Here is a 17454-nt window from a genome sequence, read left to right on the forward strand (position 1 = left end):
GTCGAAAAACACTCTACATTATTTATTTATTAGACTTCTTGATTTGGGAACTGAGTTTGAATTTTGTACAACAACCAAGTAATTGTGAAATGCTATGACAGTAAAAATCCTTGAATCTTTTGGCAATATTCAAGTGTTAGAAACAGCATAAAGCACAATGCACCATGAGCTATACATGTTAATGTAAAAATTCAAATTCAAAAATACTTTATTAAACTCAAAGGGAAACTAAATATTGTAACTCATTGATTCAGATTCTTTAAATAGTTATTGAAGATGCTCAGAACTGTTTTACATTTTAAAGGTAATTGGTCTGGATTATTATATTTTGGGAATAGATATAAATATCACAAAACCTCTAAAACAATTTTACTTACATAGAATAGAATAGAATAGAATAGAATAGAATATCCCTTATTGTCCCACTATCGGGAAATGACATACTTGTTTTTCTGGAGGAACTTGTTCAGTGGTCCCAGTTCAGCCAGTTCCATGACAAGCATGAGGTTTTCTGCCTCACAGATACCGATCATCCGAACAATGTAAGGATTGTCCAGCTGCTGCATGACATTTGCCTCTCTCAACATTTCCTCACGCACCGACGGGTTGTTATCATCATTCTTCAGTATTTTTACAGCAACTGGTTTCTCTGTTCTAAAACACAGAAAGATTAGCTTTAGAATGTTTTGTTTCACATCACCTAAAAGATAAGAGCAAAATAACGATTTCAGACAACAGGCAACAAAAAAATCCAATGTACAATATTTCAATGCAGTACATATTGCAGTTCTGACACACGAACAATGTGTAGCTCTCTTCAATGAATGACAAGGTTGCATTCATATATATACTGATCAATTTCATCAGCAGTACAGGAAATATTTCATTCAACAGAGACTTCCATGTTGAGTATCTTCCCAGACAGAGAGCTAGAGAAAAAAATTCATGAAAGCCTTTTTCCAGTGATTGTAATTAATATAGTTCAAATATTTTTAAGGTTTTTGTTCTGACATGCAGATCATTAATACAACTCAGGATTGTTGATTATTTATGGATTTTAAATATAACGAAGTGTTCAGCTTCAATATTCTAAGTTGCAGGGAACAATAAAAGCCTAGATCACATTGGTCAATATTTATGGACCTAATCAGGACAACCACTTATTTTTTAGGAATTTCTTTTTTCCCATGTTGGCCATGCCTGGAAAATATATAATTAGTGGTGACTATTTCCTTGATAACCTCCTCCTTGTGTAGATCAGTTCTCCAGAGCCTTGCTAATGACCTAATTATTCTATTCAGGTGTGGTGCAGCAGAGACACATCTAAAAGTTGCAGGACAGTGGCCCTCCAGGACTGAAGTTTGACACCTCTGCCCTCGAGCTTTCCACTAACTAAATTGCAGCAAGTTTTCTTTGGTTGAAGCAATCTTAATAAAAGGTGACAGAGCAGGCAAACTTCTTGCATGGAGAATTACTAAATGCAATCAGACAGAGCAATAAACCTAATTAGATTAGAAGATGGAAATATGGAAATTATCCCAATTACAATTAATTCCTCATTTAAATCATTCTATGAATCACCTTATCAATCAGAATAACCAAACAATAAGCAGTTACAGTGTGCCCATCTTCTCTATTTAAATTGAATAATTACTGAAGTGCAATATGGTATACAGACTTAACAATCTGCACTCTTTTGGTTGAATGCAATATTTATTTCCACTTTGGATTTATGTTTGGTTTTTATTCAAGTACATTTTTTTGTTAATGGAGATTGAGAATATATTTTGTTTTTGGTCATTTTGTTTATTGTGTTTATTGTCAAGATCTGTGTTTTTCTATGTGTTTATTTTGCGCTTCTGTGTTTCTGATTCTCCATGTTGTCCTCTCTCCCCTTGATTGTTTCCCAGGTGTGTCTCGTTCCCTGATTACCTCCTGTGTATTTAATGTCACCTGTGTCTCAGTGTCTGTCAGGGACGGCGAGAGGAGGTGGAGGAACACGGCAAGGATTGACAGCTGTCAGTTTGGTTTTGTTATTTTGGCGGTTGGCATAAACTGGAGTGGGACTAGATTGGGATTGGATTGGGATGACCACAAAGGTAGATAGGGGTGGTGGTGGTGGTGGTGGTGGTGGTGGTGGTGATGATGATGATGATGATATGGATTTTGACGAATAGACTACGGTAGGCAGAGGAAGGGGTAGAGGGAAGGAAAAAGTTTTGAAAGATGATAGAGAGATTGGTAACCTAAATAGTAAGAGAAGTTTAGAAGAATATAGTTCAGATGAAGAAAACAGAGTGGTTAGGAGGAAAATGATAAATGAGGAGTTTAAGGTAATACTTAAATTCAAGAAGGAAGATATGAACATAAACCTTAGTCCGATAGCAGTGTCTAGAGAAATAAAAAAGAAACTAGGGGAGGTTGAGTTTGTAAAAATCTTGCGAGATGGAAATATGTTGATAAAATGTAAGTCTGAAGAACAAAAGAATAAAAGCATGCAGATTGATAACATTTGTAAAAAGGTTGTGAGTGAAAAGAAAATTATTGGAGAAAACAGAGTATCACGTGGTGTAATCACTGGTATTCCACTTGAGGAGGATTTGGAAAAACCTAAAAGAAATATACATGGTGGTGAAGTGCGGAGATTGAAAAGATTGTTAAAATCTGTGGATGGGGAGAAAATAGAAAGTTTTTCGATACTTCTGAAGTTTCAAGGTGATGTGCTTCCTGATAAAGTGAAAATTGGTTTCTTGAGTTTTTCTGTTAGACCTTATATTCCTCCTCCCTTGTGCTGTTACAAATGTCAAAGGTATGGTCACATTGCATCAGTGTGTAAAGGGAAGCAAAGATGTGCTAGATGTGGTGGAGATCATCGATATGATGAATGTGGAGCAGATGTACAGTTGAAATGTTGTAACTGTGGTGGTCAGCATAATGTAGCATATAAAGGGTGTGAAGCAAGAAAAAAGGCAGCAGAAATTCAACAGCTGAACTGTTCAAGAAAAAAGAACAGTTCAGAAAAATCAGCAAGTGTCTTCTAATCCAAATCTTGGGCCAAGTCAAAGAACAATGTCAGGAATGGAAATTACAATGGATAAATTAATTTTATTCATGGCTTATGTTATTAATTGTACTGATCAGGTGAAACAGAAAACTGAAAAAATCAAGATTATAGTGAAAGGCGCAGAAAAATTTCTAGCTGTGGAGGATTTATCTTGGGAGTTGATAAATAAAAGGCTTGAAATAGATGGGAAGCAAGATGGAGGAAGAATTTAATGCTTATTTTACAATGGAATGCAAGAAGTTTGTTAGCAAATGGTCAAGAATTTAAAGGATATTTAAACTATTTGGAAAATAAACCAGATATTATTTGTATTCAAGAAACATGGCTTAAACCAGAGTTAGATTTTGTCATAAGAGGATATAATAGTATTAGAAGAGATAGGGAACAAGAAAGTGGAGGAGGATGTGTAATATTTATTAAACAAGGAATACAGTATAGATTTTTAGGAAAAGGAGCTTCACTAGAATGGTTATCTGTGGAAATTTGATTAATATAGAAAGTATTAAAATATTAAATTTTTATAATCCATGTAAAAACTTGGATTTAGATGAAATGGAGGAAATGTTTAAAAATATAGGAAGAAAGTTCATTTGTTGTGGAGATTTTAATGCTTATAGTACTTTGTGGGGTAATAGGAATGATGCAAATGGAGAAGTGGTGGAAGAAATAATGGATAGAAAACATCTGGTTTGTCTTAATAATGGAGAAGGGACAAGAATTAATATTAGAAATGGATCAGAATCAGCGTTAGATTTAACTTTAGCTTCAAAGAATTTGGCCGGGATTAGTAAGTGGAAAATATTAAGAGAATCAACTATAGGGAGTGATCACTATCCTATAGTTATTGAAATTGGTAAAGAAATAGGAAAAATTGTTAGAGACCTTAGAAAGATGGATATTTGGAAATGTTGATTGGGAAAAATATAAAATAATAAATGATGAAGAGATGCAAAAAGTTAATATAGATTTGGATGTTGATGGTAAATTCTTCTATTTGTGATGCTATTTTAGGAGCCGCTCGGGAAACAATCCAAAGGAAAATATAAGAAGAAAATTGTATTATGGTGGACGAAGGACTGTGATGGCGCAATTAAATCTCGAAATAAAGCTTTTAGATTGTTAAAGAGAAATCAGAATTTTCAGAATTTTATTGAATATAAAAGGTCACAAGCTCTGGTTAAAAGAACGGTGAAAAATGCTAAAAAGGTTTATTGGAGTAATTTTTGTGGTTCTGTAGGTAGGGAAACAGAGATTTCAAAAGTCTGGGGAATGATAAAGAGAATGAATGGAATATGGATATCCAGTTCTGAAAGATGGAAATGTTATTGCTGTGACTGAGGAGGAGAAAGCAAATATGTTAAAAATTTTTGTTAAAGTTCATAGATGTAATAATTTAAGCGCAGAAGAAAACCGCAGAAGAACTTGTACAATTAATGAAAATGTAAATTTATTAGAAGAAAATGTAAGAAATAATGATTTATTGAATAGTCCTTTTTCTTTATTTGAATTTAACAATGCCTTAGGAAATCAAAAAATTCATCTCCAGGAAAAGATAATATTTCTTATATTATGGTTAATAAGATTAGCAATTCATCTAAGAAGGTTTTATTGGAATTCTATAATAAGATATGGGAAGTGGGTATTTTACCTCTGGCATGGAAAGAAGCAATCCTAGTTCCAATCTTAAAGCCAGGTAAAGATCAATCAAATCCAGAAAGTTACAGACCCATTGCTTTAACTTCTCATATTTGTAAAATAATGGAGAGAATGGTAAATGAAAGATTGAACTACTTTGTTGAAAAGAGGGGATATTTATCAAAATGTCAAAGTGGATTTAGAAAAGGGAGAAGCACTATGGATCCTTTACTTTGTTTAGAACATGAAATCAGAAAAGGGCAAGTTAACAAGGAGAGTGTAGTGGCTGTTTTCTTTGATATAGAGAAAGCTTATGATATGATGTGGAAAGATGGACTTTTAATTAAATTGAAAAAAATGGGAATTAATGGATCAATGTTTTATTGGATAAAAGATTTTTTACAAGATAGATCAATACAAGTAAGAATAGGACAACAATTGAACAGAAAAGTTTTTTGTTGAGAATGGTACACCTCAGGGAAGTATAGTGAGTCCTTTGTTTTTTTCTATTATGATTAATGATATGTTTGACAATTTGGAGAGTGGAATGGGGTTTTCTTTATTTGCTGATGATGGAGCAATATGGAAGAGGGGGAAAAATTCAAAGTTCATTGTTAAAAACATACAAGAAGCAATTAATACTATAGAAGACTGGTCATTTAAATGGGGATTTAAAATTTCTATAGACAAAACAAAGACTTTATTTTTTACAAGGAAGAAAGTAACTGAAAATTTAAAACTGCAAATATATAATCATGAATTAGAAAGGGTAAGGGAATTTAAGTTTTTGGGTTTATGGTTGGATGAAAAACTTACTTGGAAAAATCATATTCAAAAAGTAATTAATAAGTGTAAGAGAGTTTTAAATGTAATGAGGTGTTTGGTGGGAAGTGAATGGGGGGCTGAGAGGAAGGCATTGAAATCAATATATACTGGGTTAATAAGGTCTGTATCTGATTATGGAAGTATTGTATTTGGATCAGCATCAGAAACACTATTAAAAAAAATTAGAATGTATTCAGTATCAAGCCTTGAGGTTATGTACAGGAACAGTTAGAACAACTCAACTTCAGCTTTGCTAATAGAAATGGGAGAAATGCCACTTAATCTCAGAAGATTACAGTTAAAGACCAATTATTGGTGTAATTTAAAGGGCCATGATGGAAATCATCCATATCAAGAAATTTTAAAATCTAGTTGGGAAAAAGAAAAGAAGAAATTAAATTCTTTTGGATGGGAGATAGAAACTATTATAAAAGATTTTGGTTTATCTGATATAAATATTAGTCAAACAGTTCCTCTTTCGCCAGTTTATCCGTCTCTATTTCATAATAATGTTGTTGATATGACTTTGTTGGAGAAAAGGAAAGGAGAAAACATTTCAGATCCATATTCGGTTCAATCATATTTAGATAATAAGTACTATGGATATGTCCAAGTTTTTACAGATGCATTTAAAAACTCAAGTAGCAGCAATGGGGTATCTTTCATTATTCCAGAATTCAGAGTTAAAAATGTAAAAGAATTACTGATGGAGTATCAGTTTATACCGGAGAGATGATGGGAATTATTTTAGCTTTAGGATGGATTGAGGAAGTCCGTCCATTAAGAAGCATAGTATGCTCTGATTCAAGTTCTTCATTATATTCATTGAAAAATAATCACACTATTAGTAGACCGGATCTTTTGTTAGAAATTCAGTTAATAACTTATAGAATTCAAGCAATGGGTTTATTGGTTATATTTACATGGATACTGTCACATATAGGAATAAGAGGGAATGAGTTGGCTGATAAATATGCAAAACAAGCTTCAAAATATAGTGATATTGATATATTAGTTCCATTAAGTAAAGAAGAAATCAAATCTATTATTAAACAAAAGGTTAAGGAAAGATGGCAGAGACAGTGGGAGGAAGATAGAACTGGTAGATGGCTGTACAGTATTCAAAGAAAAGTTGGTGAAATGAGGAGAACAGGACGAAATAGAAAAGAGGAAACAGTTATATCTAGGTTGCGTTTTGGACATACAAGGTTAAACAGTAATTTATTTAAAATAGGAAAACATCGAACTGGAAGTTGTGATTTTTGTTGTCAAGAAGAGACGGTAAAACATGTTTTGTTGTTCTGTACAAAATATTCTGTTGGGAGAAGGAAATTAGTTTGTCGGTTACAAGAAAATAAATTACAGTTAAATTTACAAGATATTTTGGGAAAAATTTCTACTTCTGAAGATATAAGTTATTTAATTAATTACCTTAAGAAAACAAAATTGATAAAGATATGTTTTTTGTTTGTTTGTTTGTTTGTTTGTTTGTTTTGTTTTGAGGGGGGTATATGTAGTTAGCGTCCCGATCCACACTCCATTCCAGTAGATGGCGGTAATGCACATCTAAAAGTTGCTTGCCAACCGCAATATAAAAGAAGAAGAAGAAGAAGAAGAAGAAGAAGAAGAAGAAGAATCGTCTGTCGGGTCCTAGTCGTTTGTAGTCGAAGCTGTCTTTCCAGTCTCTGTCCACTAGACTCCGCTTCGCTAGTGCTGAGCCCTAATCTTCCGCTCAACTGTGCTGCCAGGTTTTTGAACTTCTTGGATTCTGTTTGGCCAGTGTATTTTGGATTTTCATCATTAAACTTCATCATCTCATTTCAACCTGGATCTACAAGTGTCTGCTTCACACCACTTCATGACATTTATCAGTTCCAGTGTTAAGTGTACTTTTAAAAATAAAGTGTATCAATCTTTGGCAGGAAATCACATGGGTTACATTATTATGTCATTTCCATTAAATCAGTGGAAAAAGGTCTTCAAACAATATTATTGTTTATCGCAATAATTTTTGAGACAATTAATCGCTCAGCAAAATTAGTTATTGTGACAGACCTAGGTAACAAACATTTTTACAGTCAATATCACTGAATTTACAAATTGCCTGTTGAAATAAAAAAAAAAGTGTGGGGCGAGACAGTGCTGTGCCTCACCTTTGGTGTTGCTGTGTTATATAAAGTGAATGAAGCAGGCAGTTGGTGCATGCTTATTGCTGTTTTCTTAATATCATCAATAAACTTATTAAATTGCACATTCTGCATGTCTGTCTAATATATTTAATGAATGTGTGTGATACATCTGTGACAGACTGGCGACCTGTCCAGGGTGACCCCGCCTCTCGCCCGGAACTTAGCTGGAGAGGAACCAGCAACCCTCCCAACCCCATTAGGGACAAGGGTGAAAAGAAAATGGATGGATGGATGCGTGATACATTTAGTCTGATTAGCTATAAATGTGTATTGAAAATATGAGTGAGGCAGAAAGTTCACTGATAGGGACAGTGCTGAGCCCCATAAACAAAAAATACAACAGAAGTTCTGCATTAAAAAGATTGAAAACAATAAAAATAAAAAAAACGCATAAAAAACAGAGAAAATGCGGTTGGAATAGAAACATTCAAGGCTACTCTAATCTTTAGCTGCCAGATTTTTAAAAAATGAAAGGAAAATAAAATAGAAACACTTGAAGGGGTGTTTATCCATCTGGGGTGTGTTGAATTGTTAGGTGAGATTGTTTTTGGTTGAACTATGAGCTGCAACTCGAAAAAGTCTGCATATCAACCATAGTGTCAAAAATATTCCAACCAATAAAATCTGCATCGATGCATAAAATTGCACATATAAAACCCTCGTTTGCAAAGGGTTCATACTTTTTTTCTTGTTTTGTAAAAAAAAAAAATAAATAAATAAATTATATATATATATATATTTTACAACTAGAAAAAGTTGAATTTTATTGAAAAAATACAATCATACTCAAATTATAAAATGTACTTTTTAGAGGCTAATTTTTCAAATTAAAAGTACCTTATAATAACCTCTTAGCAAATACTTTATTTCACCCTACATTTCAGTTCTTTTGTCTCGTTCTGTACATTCTGATTTTAAATATTATGATTTAGTTTGAGGTAGACAGAAAATCATCACAATTAACAAAAAATATATGGTTAAAACCAAATAGTATGTGTGTATTTAATCTGTACAACATGTTCATTGGTGAATTGGGATAAAATAAAATATCTTTTCTGTAATATTTTACTATATATACACTATTTTGCCAAAAGTGTTTTCTCACCCATCCAAATTATCGCAATTTCAATCACTTCCATGTTCCACAGGTGTATAAAATGAAGCATCTAGTCATGCAGACTGTTTTTACAAACGTTTGTTAAAGACTGGGTCGTTTTCAGGAGCTCAGTGAATTCCGGCGTGGAACTGTGATAGGATCCCAATCATGCAATAAATCTAGTCTTGAAATTTCTTCACTCCTAAATATTCCACAGTCAACTGTTGGCTGTATTATAAGAAACTGTTTGGGAACAACAGCAATTCAGCCATGAATTGGTAGGCCACATAAACTGACAGAGCGTGGTCAGTGGATGTTGTGTGAAGAGGTCAACAACTTTCTGCAGAATCAATCACTATAGACCTCCAAACTTTCAAGTGGCCTTCAGATAAGCTCAAGAACAGTGCACAGAGAGCTTCATGGAATGGGTTTCCATGGTAACCAGCTGCATCCAAGCCATACATCACCAAGTGCAATGCACAGCGTCAGATGCTGTGGTGTTAAACTGCCCCCACTGGACTCTAGAGAAATGGAGGCACGTTTTCTCGAGTGACAAATTGCGCTTCTCCGTCTGGCAATCTGATGGACGAGTTTAGCAGTTGCCAGGACAACAGTACTTATCTGACTGAATTGTGCCAATTGTAAAGATTTTTGGAGGTTGGATTATAATGTGGGGTTGTTTTTTAGGAGCTGGGCTTATCCTCTTAGTTCCAGTGAAAGGAACTCTGAATGCTTCAGTATACCAAGACATCTTGGACAATTCCATGGTTCACACTTTGTGGGGACAGTTTGCAGCTGGCCCTCTTCTCTTCCAACATGACTGTGCACCAGTGCACAAAGCAAGGTCCTTAAAGACATGGGTTGCAGAGTCTGGTGTGGATGAACTTGACTGGCCTGCACAGAGTCCTGACTTCAACCCAATAGAACACTTTTAGGATGAATTAGAGCAGAGACTGAGAGCCAGGCCTTCTTGTCCAACATCAGTATGTGACCTGACAAATGCACTCCTGGAAGAACGGTCAAAAATCCCCATAGACACTCCTAAACCCTAAACCTTGTGAACAGCCATCTCACAAGATTTAAAGTTTGTTCACAAATGTCTGTTAAAAAACCTCTGAGGCCTTTACATCCTATAATGACCTCAGCCTGTGTTAATTACTCACAGGCCATTTTATTAATCAAGGGGGTTGAATACAAATGCATCCCATACTTTAAATTTTCATTCATAAAAATATTAGAAAGCCTTAAATTCAACTTCATATTTATTCTGTATATTTTGTCTTGGTCTTTCACATAAAATCCCATTAAGAAAGATTGAGAAAAGTTCTGGTTATGTAACAAAAAGTGAAATGTTGTTAAATTGTCCTGTATATAAACATTAACAGTCCATTGTTTGTGTGATGAGGTGACAATATGAGCTTCAAGTTGTTTAATGATTTTGCAGAATTACATCAGAATTGGGGGCTGCACAGTGGCGCAGTTGGTAGAGCTGTTGCCTTGCAGCAAGAAGGTCCTGCCTGGGTTCGATTCCCAGCCGGGGATCTTTCTGCATGGAGTTTGCATGTTCTCTCTCATGGTCTCTCTAAATTCTCCCTAGCTGTGAGTGTGTGTGTGAATGGTTGTTTGTCCTGTCTGTTTTCTGTGTTGCCCTGCGACAGACTGGCGACCTGCCCAGGGTGACCCTGCCTCTCGCCCGGAACGTTAGGTGGGGAGGAACCAGCAACCCTCCAGACCTCATTAGGGACGAAGGGTGATTAGAAAATGGATGGATGGATGGATGGACATCAGAATTGATACGCTACTCTACTGTGTTCACACAAAGCTCTGCTTCATATCATTAAAACTGATATATACATCATATATGTATATAGGCATACATATATGATGTATATATTCAAATGGCAACTTCATATTTATTATGAAATCTATAAAGAAATACTGTGTAGCTATCACTCAACACTAATGCAAGGGAAACCTTCTTTGCAGATATATACAAAAACATTTACAATGCTTGAGTTGTATTTTCATCAATTGACAGGCTCACAGACCCACTAGTGACTTCATTAATCTGCACATCTCTACTAAATCTCAGGGTTTCCCCAGTATATCATTAGCCTGGCGGCCGCCATGCTTTGCTAGTGCTATGCCCCTCTCCAGGATAAGCATCGCTAGATTTTATCTTTTTGAAAAATTAATAATTAGGGCCTGGGGGGGGAACGCTTTTTTCTTTTTCTTAATCTTAAAGCTGGATTGCAAGCGTCTAAATTGTTCTGAGAGTTTCACTTGCAGAGCAGATTTATTTCTAAAAGATTTATGGGTTTATACTTTATGCTGTTAAAGCTTGTAACGCTCTGACCAACCACGCAGCTCGCGCCTCTGCGTCCTGCTGCTGCTTTATGTCTGAAGTTATCTCAGTGTGGAACGGGCTCGCCTCCTTTCACTCAGACTGGACACAAGTTGACCTTTCTGGATATTTACATCAACCCCCTGTAAGGAATTATGATTCTTTGGAGATCTCTATATCAAGGTAAGAGCTTAAAATGAACCGCCTTAGCTCTGGTTGCTCAGCGACATGAACAACAGGTGTTCTGTTTATCTGTGCTACCCTTAAATCTGTCCTACCTTGTGGTAGATCTATGCTATGTCACATTCTGCTTACTCAGCATATTTCTGATCCATACATCCTACCTGTGGAAGTTTCATTTCATGTATTTTATTTAATCGCAGATTACAGTAAGCTTTATTTATTTCATTTTATACCTGACTTTCATTAAGCTGCTGCAATACTTCATGGTTTACCCTAACACACTTGTAAAAATATTTATTAATGGATTTAGTTTTGCCACCTGCAATGTCGTTACTGTACACAACTTATTATTTGGTGGTTAATCAGGAGCTTCAGAAGGGAGCCCCAGACTTCCCTCTCCCCAGCCACTTTTTCCAGCTCCTCCGCAGATATAAACGCCTTGGGAAGAATCCCAAGGCGTTCCCAGGCCAGCCGAGAGACATAGTCCCTCCAGCGTGTCCTGTGTCTTCCCCGGGGCCTCCTCCTGATGGGACGTGCCCGGAACACCTCACCAGGGAGGCATCCTGACCAGATCCCTGAACCACCTCAACTGACTCCTCTCGACGTGAAGGAGCAGCGGCTCTATTCTGAGTCCCTCCCGGATGACTGAGGAGCTTCTCATCCTATCTCTAAGGGAGAGCCCAGCCACCCTACGGAGAAAACCCATTTCGGCCGCTTGTATCCGTGATCTTGTTCTTTCGGTTATGACCCAAAGCTCATGACCATAGATGAGGGTGGGATTGTAGATTGACCAGTAAATCGAGAGCTTCACTTTTAGGCTCAGCTCTCTCTTCACCATGACGGAACAGTACAACCCCCGCTTGTCGGCAGACGCTGCGCCAATCCGCCTGTCGATCTCCCGCTCTCTTCTTCCCTCATTCGTGAACAAGATCCCAAGATACTTGAACTCCTCCACTTGGGGCAGGACACCTCCCTGACCCGGAGAAGGCACTCTACCCTTTTCTGGCTCAAGACCATGGCCTTGGATTTGGAGGCACTGATCGCCATCTCAGCCGCTTCACACTCGGCTGCGAACCGCTCCAGCGAGAGCTGCAGATCACGAACGGATGAAGCCAAAAGGACCACATCATCTGCAAAAAGCAGAGATGCAATCCTAAGGCCACCAAAAGGGATCCCCTCAACACCCTGGCTGCGCCTAGAAATTCTGTCCATAAAAGTAATGAACAGAATTGGTGACAAAGGACAGCCCTGGCGGAGTCCAACTCTCACCGGAAATGAGCCCGACTTACTGCCGGCAATGCGGACCAGAATCTGACACCGGTCATACAGGGACCTGACAGCCCGTATCAAGGAGCCCGGTACCCCTTACTCTTGGAGAACCCCCCACAGGGCTCCCCAAGGGACACGGTCGAACGCCTTCTCCAAGTCCACAAAACACATGTAGACTGGTTGGGCGAACTCCCATGCACCCTCCAGGACCCTGCTGAGGGTGAAGAGCTGGTCCAGTTTTCCACGACCAGGACGAAAACCACACTGCTCTTCCTGAATCTGAGGTTCGACAATCCAATGGACCCTCCTCTCCAGAACCCCCGAATAGACCTTGCCAGGGAGGCTTAAGAGTGTGACCCCTCTGTAATTGGAGCACACCCTCCGGTGATGATACATATATATATATATCTATATATATATATATATATATATATATATATATATATATATATATATATATATATATAGATATGGATATATAGATATAGATATGTATATATCTATATCTATATAGATCCATATCTATATATACATATAGATCTAGATAGATCTATATAGATATAGATCTGAAAAATCCTTGCCCCCCTCTTGCCACCTCGTAAATATTTTTCTAGATCCACCACTGAGTGTAATATTTCAAGTATTGATTCTGTGTTGCATGACTTTGTATTTTTGTCTTGTAAAGCACTTTGAAATGCATTGTTCCTGAAATGTGCTATAAATAAAATTTAATTGATTGAGTGATTGATTGATTGATTGATTGATTGATTGATTGATTGATTGATTGATTGATTGATTGATTGATTGATTGATTGATTGATTCAACTTTCATAAATTTGCCTACTTTTTTTTACAAAACTGAGAAGGTTACATTGATTTGGATCAAGGATGGGTTTTGTAAGATTTCCATGACTTTTCATTTCAGTAAATGATTCATGCTGATAAAGTGCTACTGAACATTTTGTGGATATATGAAGGACATAATTAATCATGGTTTTCTGAATAAATAGAGTGCTGCTTGTACCAAATTGCTGTGTCATACTTTCTCATCTTGTAGATTCCTTTCATGACAGTGCCAAAGTTTCCTGAGCCCAATTCTCCATCCTCCAAGAAAAGCTGGTTGCGATCCACGGTGGAGCTCCTCAGTTCATCAGGATCTGCATAAGGACTTTCATATACCTCTGTGTCCATTGGCATTGCCTCTGAAAATTCAAATGAAAACAGAGCTCTGAAAAGACAGCTCTCTAACATGTATTAAAACAAGCCACATTTTTATATCTTTGATAAGTGTCATCTCATCCATTAGTGTAACTTCACATATTTTAAAGAAAGTCAAACAATTTAAAGTTCATTAAGAAAAGTTTGAATTATTAATATCACAAATGTAAAATTAAGTGTAGATTAAAGGGGAATTATTCTCATGTAGAGAAGAACTGAACTATTATTATTATTAACTATTATTATTAACTAACCCATATTCACTCCATTTTTTTTAACATTTATTCTAAGATAACCATAACCCTACAATAAATATCAAATTATTTGTCAAAGTCGGAAGCATAATATACAGTACAGATCAAAAGTTTGGACACAACTGTGCTGTTTCTAATTGAATTCAATTAGAAGGTGTCCAAACCTTTAGTCTGTACTGTATAAATATATATATTAATATATATTAAGGATTTATGGAGATGTGTAATTCTTTGCTGTACTACTAATGCTCACTATGAAGACTTCTAATAAAATAGTAATAACTTAACGAGACTTTAAAAAGCACAAGATGTGAAAATCAAACTAATATGTGATGTGTTATTTTGTTTTGTAGTTCTGAAAACATTGAACATTTTAAAAAATGTATGGTTTGTAAACAGGGCGACAATTTACACATAAACCACAACTGGACCTAAGAACCCATGATGCCAAAGTAGAAGTAAAACATCTAACATGCTGCTTCAGCCTCAGGTGGCTCTCTACCAACCCCTCTTCTTACATGGAAGAAACCTCCAGTGTTTAGTGTTCTGGGGTCTCATTTATGAAGGATTGTAGATCCATGCTAAAATGAACATATGCCCAAAAATGGTTTATGCCAAAACCAAATCCAGATTTATAAAACCACGCACATGCACACCAGCAAGAGATATGCCTTTATAAATCACAGCTGTGCCTCAAAGTTGGCATACAAGGCCCCATCTCCGGCTCTTCCCTCTACGTGCCCACATTTAACCGTAAATACAAAACACCTAAATTAATGTCAGTGTGTTTATTTAAATGACCAGATCATCTTATTTAATGATTAACGATGGTAACCATGGGAAACAAGGGAAAAAAATACAATTTCACCAAGGCAAAAAGCGATATGAATGAGGGGAAGATTGAAAAACTATAACTTTTGGTTGTCACAGTAACATGAACTAAAGCCACCAGGATTTTAGGAGGCCACCTGTCAGGACTCTGGATTTTTGGGTTGGTTTTGCTTCTCATTTTATTTAGCTCCATATTTTTGTTCACTTTAGTTTAGCCCTTCCTGGTCTTTTGATATTATTATTTAGTGAAGTAAGAATTCTCTTATTGCTTTCCTTATGTTAAGTCCTTTATAGTGTTTCTAGATTTATTCTTAGTTTCCTCAAGTTCTGTCCTGTCTGAGTTCATGTCAAGCCTTCTTTAATGAATATAGTTAAATTCCATTTTATCCTTCTAGTTATTTCTTATTTCTGGCTCTTTGCAGTGTTTCTAGTAATGTTTATTTCTTGATTTCATCACCCTAGGTTCAGTTATTCTTCCATGTCTATGTAAATATCTTCCTTTAGTAATTCTAGTTAGGTTATTTCTTTATTTAGATCTTCTAGTTTCTATAGCTCTTTGTTCCTTAGTTCTTACTGTTGTTAGATCAGCGTTGTTTCCATTTAGGTTCAGTTATGGTTTTCCTCATATCTTTCTCTCCTGGTTCATCAGGTTTTCCTTACTCTTAGTGTTGTTTGTATTAGAAGTATTTTTCAGTTCCTTGTTTCCTCCATTTTTTTTTCCCAGTAGATTTTCTTAGTTTTTCTGTGCCACCTTTTCCCCACCCCTCAGCCAGCTCCTGTGCCAGTCACTCACACCTGCAATCACTCCTCTCATCTCACTAGGCCATTGTTCCATTTACTACCTCCCAGTATTTAAGCTCCTCTGTCCCAGTCACAACTTGCCAATCTGTCTAGTCACCATGATTTATGCTACTCATGCTTTCCTCCCTGGATTACCTGTGTTCCCTTGTGTTTCCAGTTTGTTTTGTTTTTGATACTCTGATTTTCCTGTACCTTTGGATTTAGGATTTTTGGTTAGTTTATTTCCTTCATTAAATCATCAAGTTATTTCTATGTCTTCTGGCTGCTGCGTTTGGGTCCTCCACAACACCACATTATGACACCAACAGTATGATCCACAGTTGAATGTGCATGATCTGTTTTATTATTGAAGTGTCTTGACCAAGGATCCAACAATGGAGGCAGACAGAACAGATATTGAACTGACAACCCACCAATTGCAGGCCAAACTCCTATCACCATTGCCACAATTGTCCCATATTGTATAGATCATGTGTTTTGAAGCTTGAGTAGTATTTATACTTTGGCTTTAAACCTCAAACCAAACAGAGGGCTTTCCACTTTAGACTAAGACATCTACAAACCCAACTTGACCTCCAGTAATAATGCAACAAACTTTGACAATGTTTTGTTGCCAGAATTGGAAATGTTCTATTCCCAAAACTACCTCATTAATTTCTTAATTTGATGAAAAGGAATTGTAACTGTAAAAATTCTCATAAATGTTCTGCTTGAGATCTTACCTTTGGACCTAAACATTCTGTTTGAAGTTTCTTCGTGTTCAGGGGAAGATTTCCTTTCCACTGTCGCCATGTGCATGTTCAGTAGGAGAGATTGCTTCAAAGCCAAATACACAATGCCACTTTCTTTAAAAGGTCATCCTGGTTTAGCGATTGCTGCAAGTCAATGGCTTAATGCAATCTTCTGGGTTTCTTAAGTCTGCCGCAGTCTTAGCACAATGCTCAGGAGGAGCGCAGCACGCATCATGGCCGGACAGTGGGGAAGGGAGGGATGATGGTGGTGAAACGCCAGTTCCAAGAACCACACAAAAAATACTGCTTGTACTTGTGCAGCACTTTATGAAATACAGAGAAGTCCAAGTGCTTCACACTACATTCAGTGATCCGCCCCTTCACACACATTCACATGCTGACAAAGGTGTGCATGTTTATTATTCTAATTTTTAACAAATTTGAACAATAAACTGAACATGACTGCAGTGTTGAATGTCTCTTTATGATTAAATAAAATTATTTTCTTTTCAGAAAATTTTTTTAAACATGTTTTGTGAATTGGCATTGCATAGATACACTGAATTTAATTCTACTGAGCATTTCCAGAGCTTACCTTTCCTAGTTTCATAGGGATTAAGGTCCGTGGTGACGGTTCGTGTACCACTCGGTTTCTGAAGATAGGAAGAGAATAGAATGTGGAAATTAGCGACTTCTCAAAGTGCCTAGTTGAAAAAAAAATTTGTAAAAAAAGGTAGGCCTGTTTTGGAAGAAGTTTTGAATAAAAATATTGTGAGCTTTATCACAGGCGGAACAAATCAGAGTTAGGCTACAGGCAGTGCTAATAACCGGGCTCCTAATACCCAAATAATAAAGCTCATGATAACATCATTTTACAACATATGCATACATGGCAGCAACAGCAGGGCTTATGAGCCTCCATTTCATTTTGAAATGTATCAAATGAATATGAAGAATAACAAATCAGAAGAACAACAAAAACATCAGACTACATGGTCACTAATGATGAAACAA

General features: G+C 36.4%; 1 protein-coding gene across 4 annotated transcripts in view; it reads right to left on the reverse strand.

The window, feature by feature from the left end:
• Positions 1-17454, reverse strand: part of syk (spleen tyrosine kinase) — a 46711-nt gene that overhangs the window by 9823 nt on the left and 19434 nt on the right. For 3 of the 4 annotated variants that reach the window (XM_044144102.1, XM_044144103.1, XM_044144101.1), the window contains exons 8-10: positions 17036-17093; positions 13648-13807; positions 445-654 (exon numbers count right to left, since the gene is read on the reverse strand). In XM_044144102.1, the coding sequence (XP_044000037.1) occupies positions 445-654; positions 13648-13807; positions 17036-17093 (428 nt within the window). Of the gene's footprint in view, positions 1-444; positions 655-13647; positions 13808-16431; positions 16975-17035; positions 17094-17454 lie in introns of those variants that run through there. The other variant, XM_044144104.1, reaches the window with a different exon arrangement.

This window comes from Gambusia affinis, linkage group LG17 (genome assembly GCF_019740435.1).
Source record: "Gambusia affinis linkage group LG17, SWU_Gaff_1.0, whole genome shotgun sequence".
Lineage (NCBI taxonomy): Eukaryota > Metazoa > Chordata > Actinopteri > Cyprinodontiformes > Poeciliidae > Gambusia > Gambusia affinis.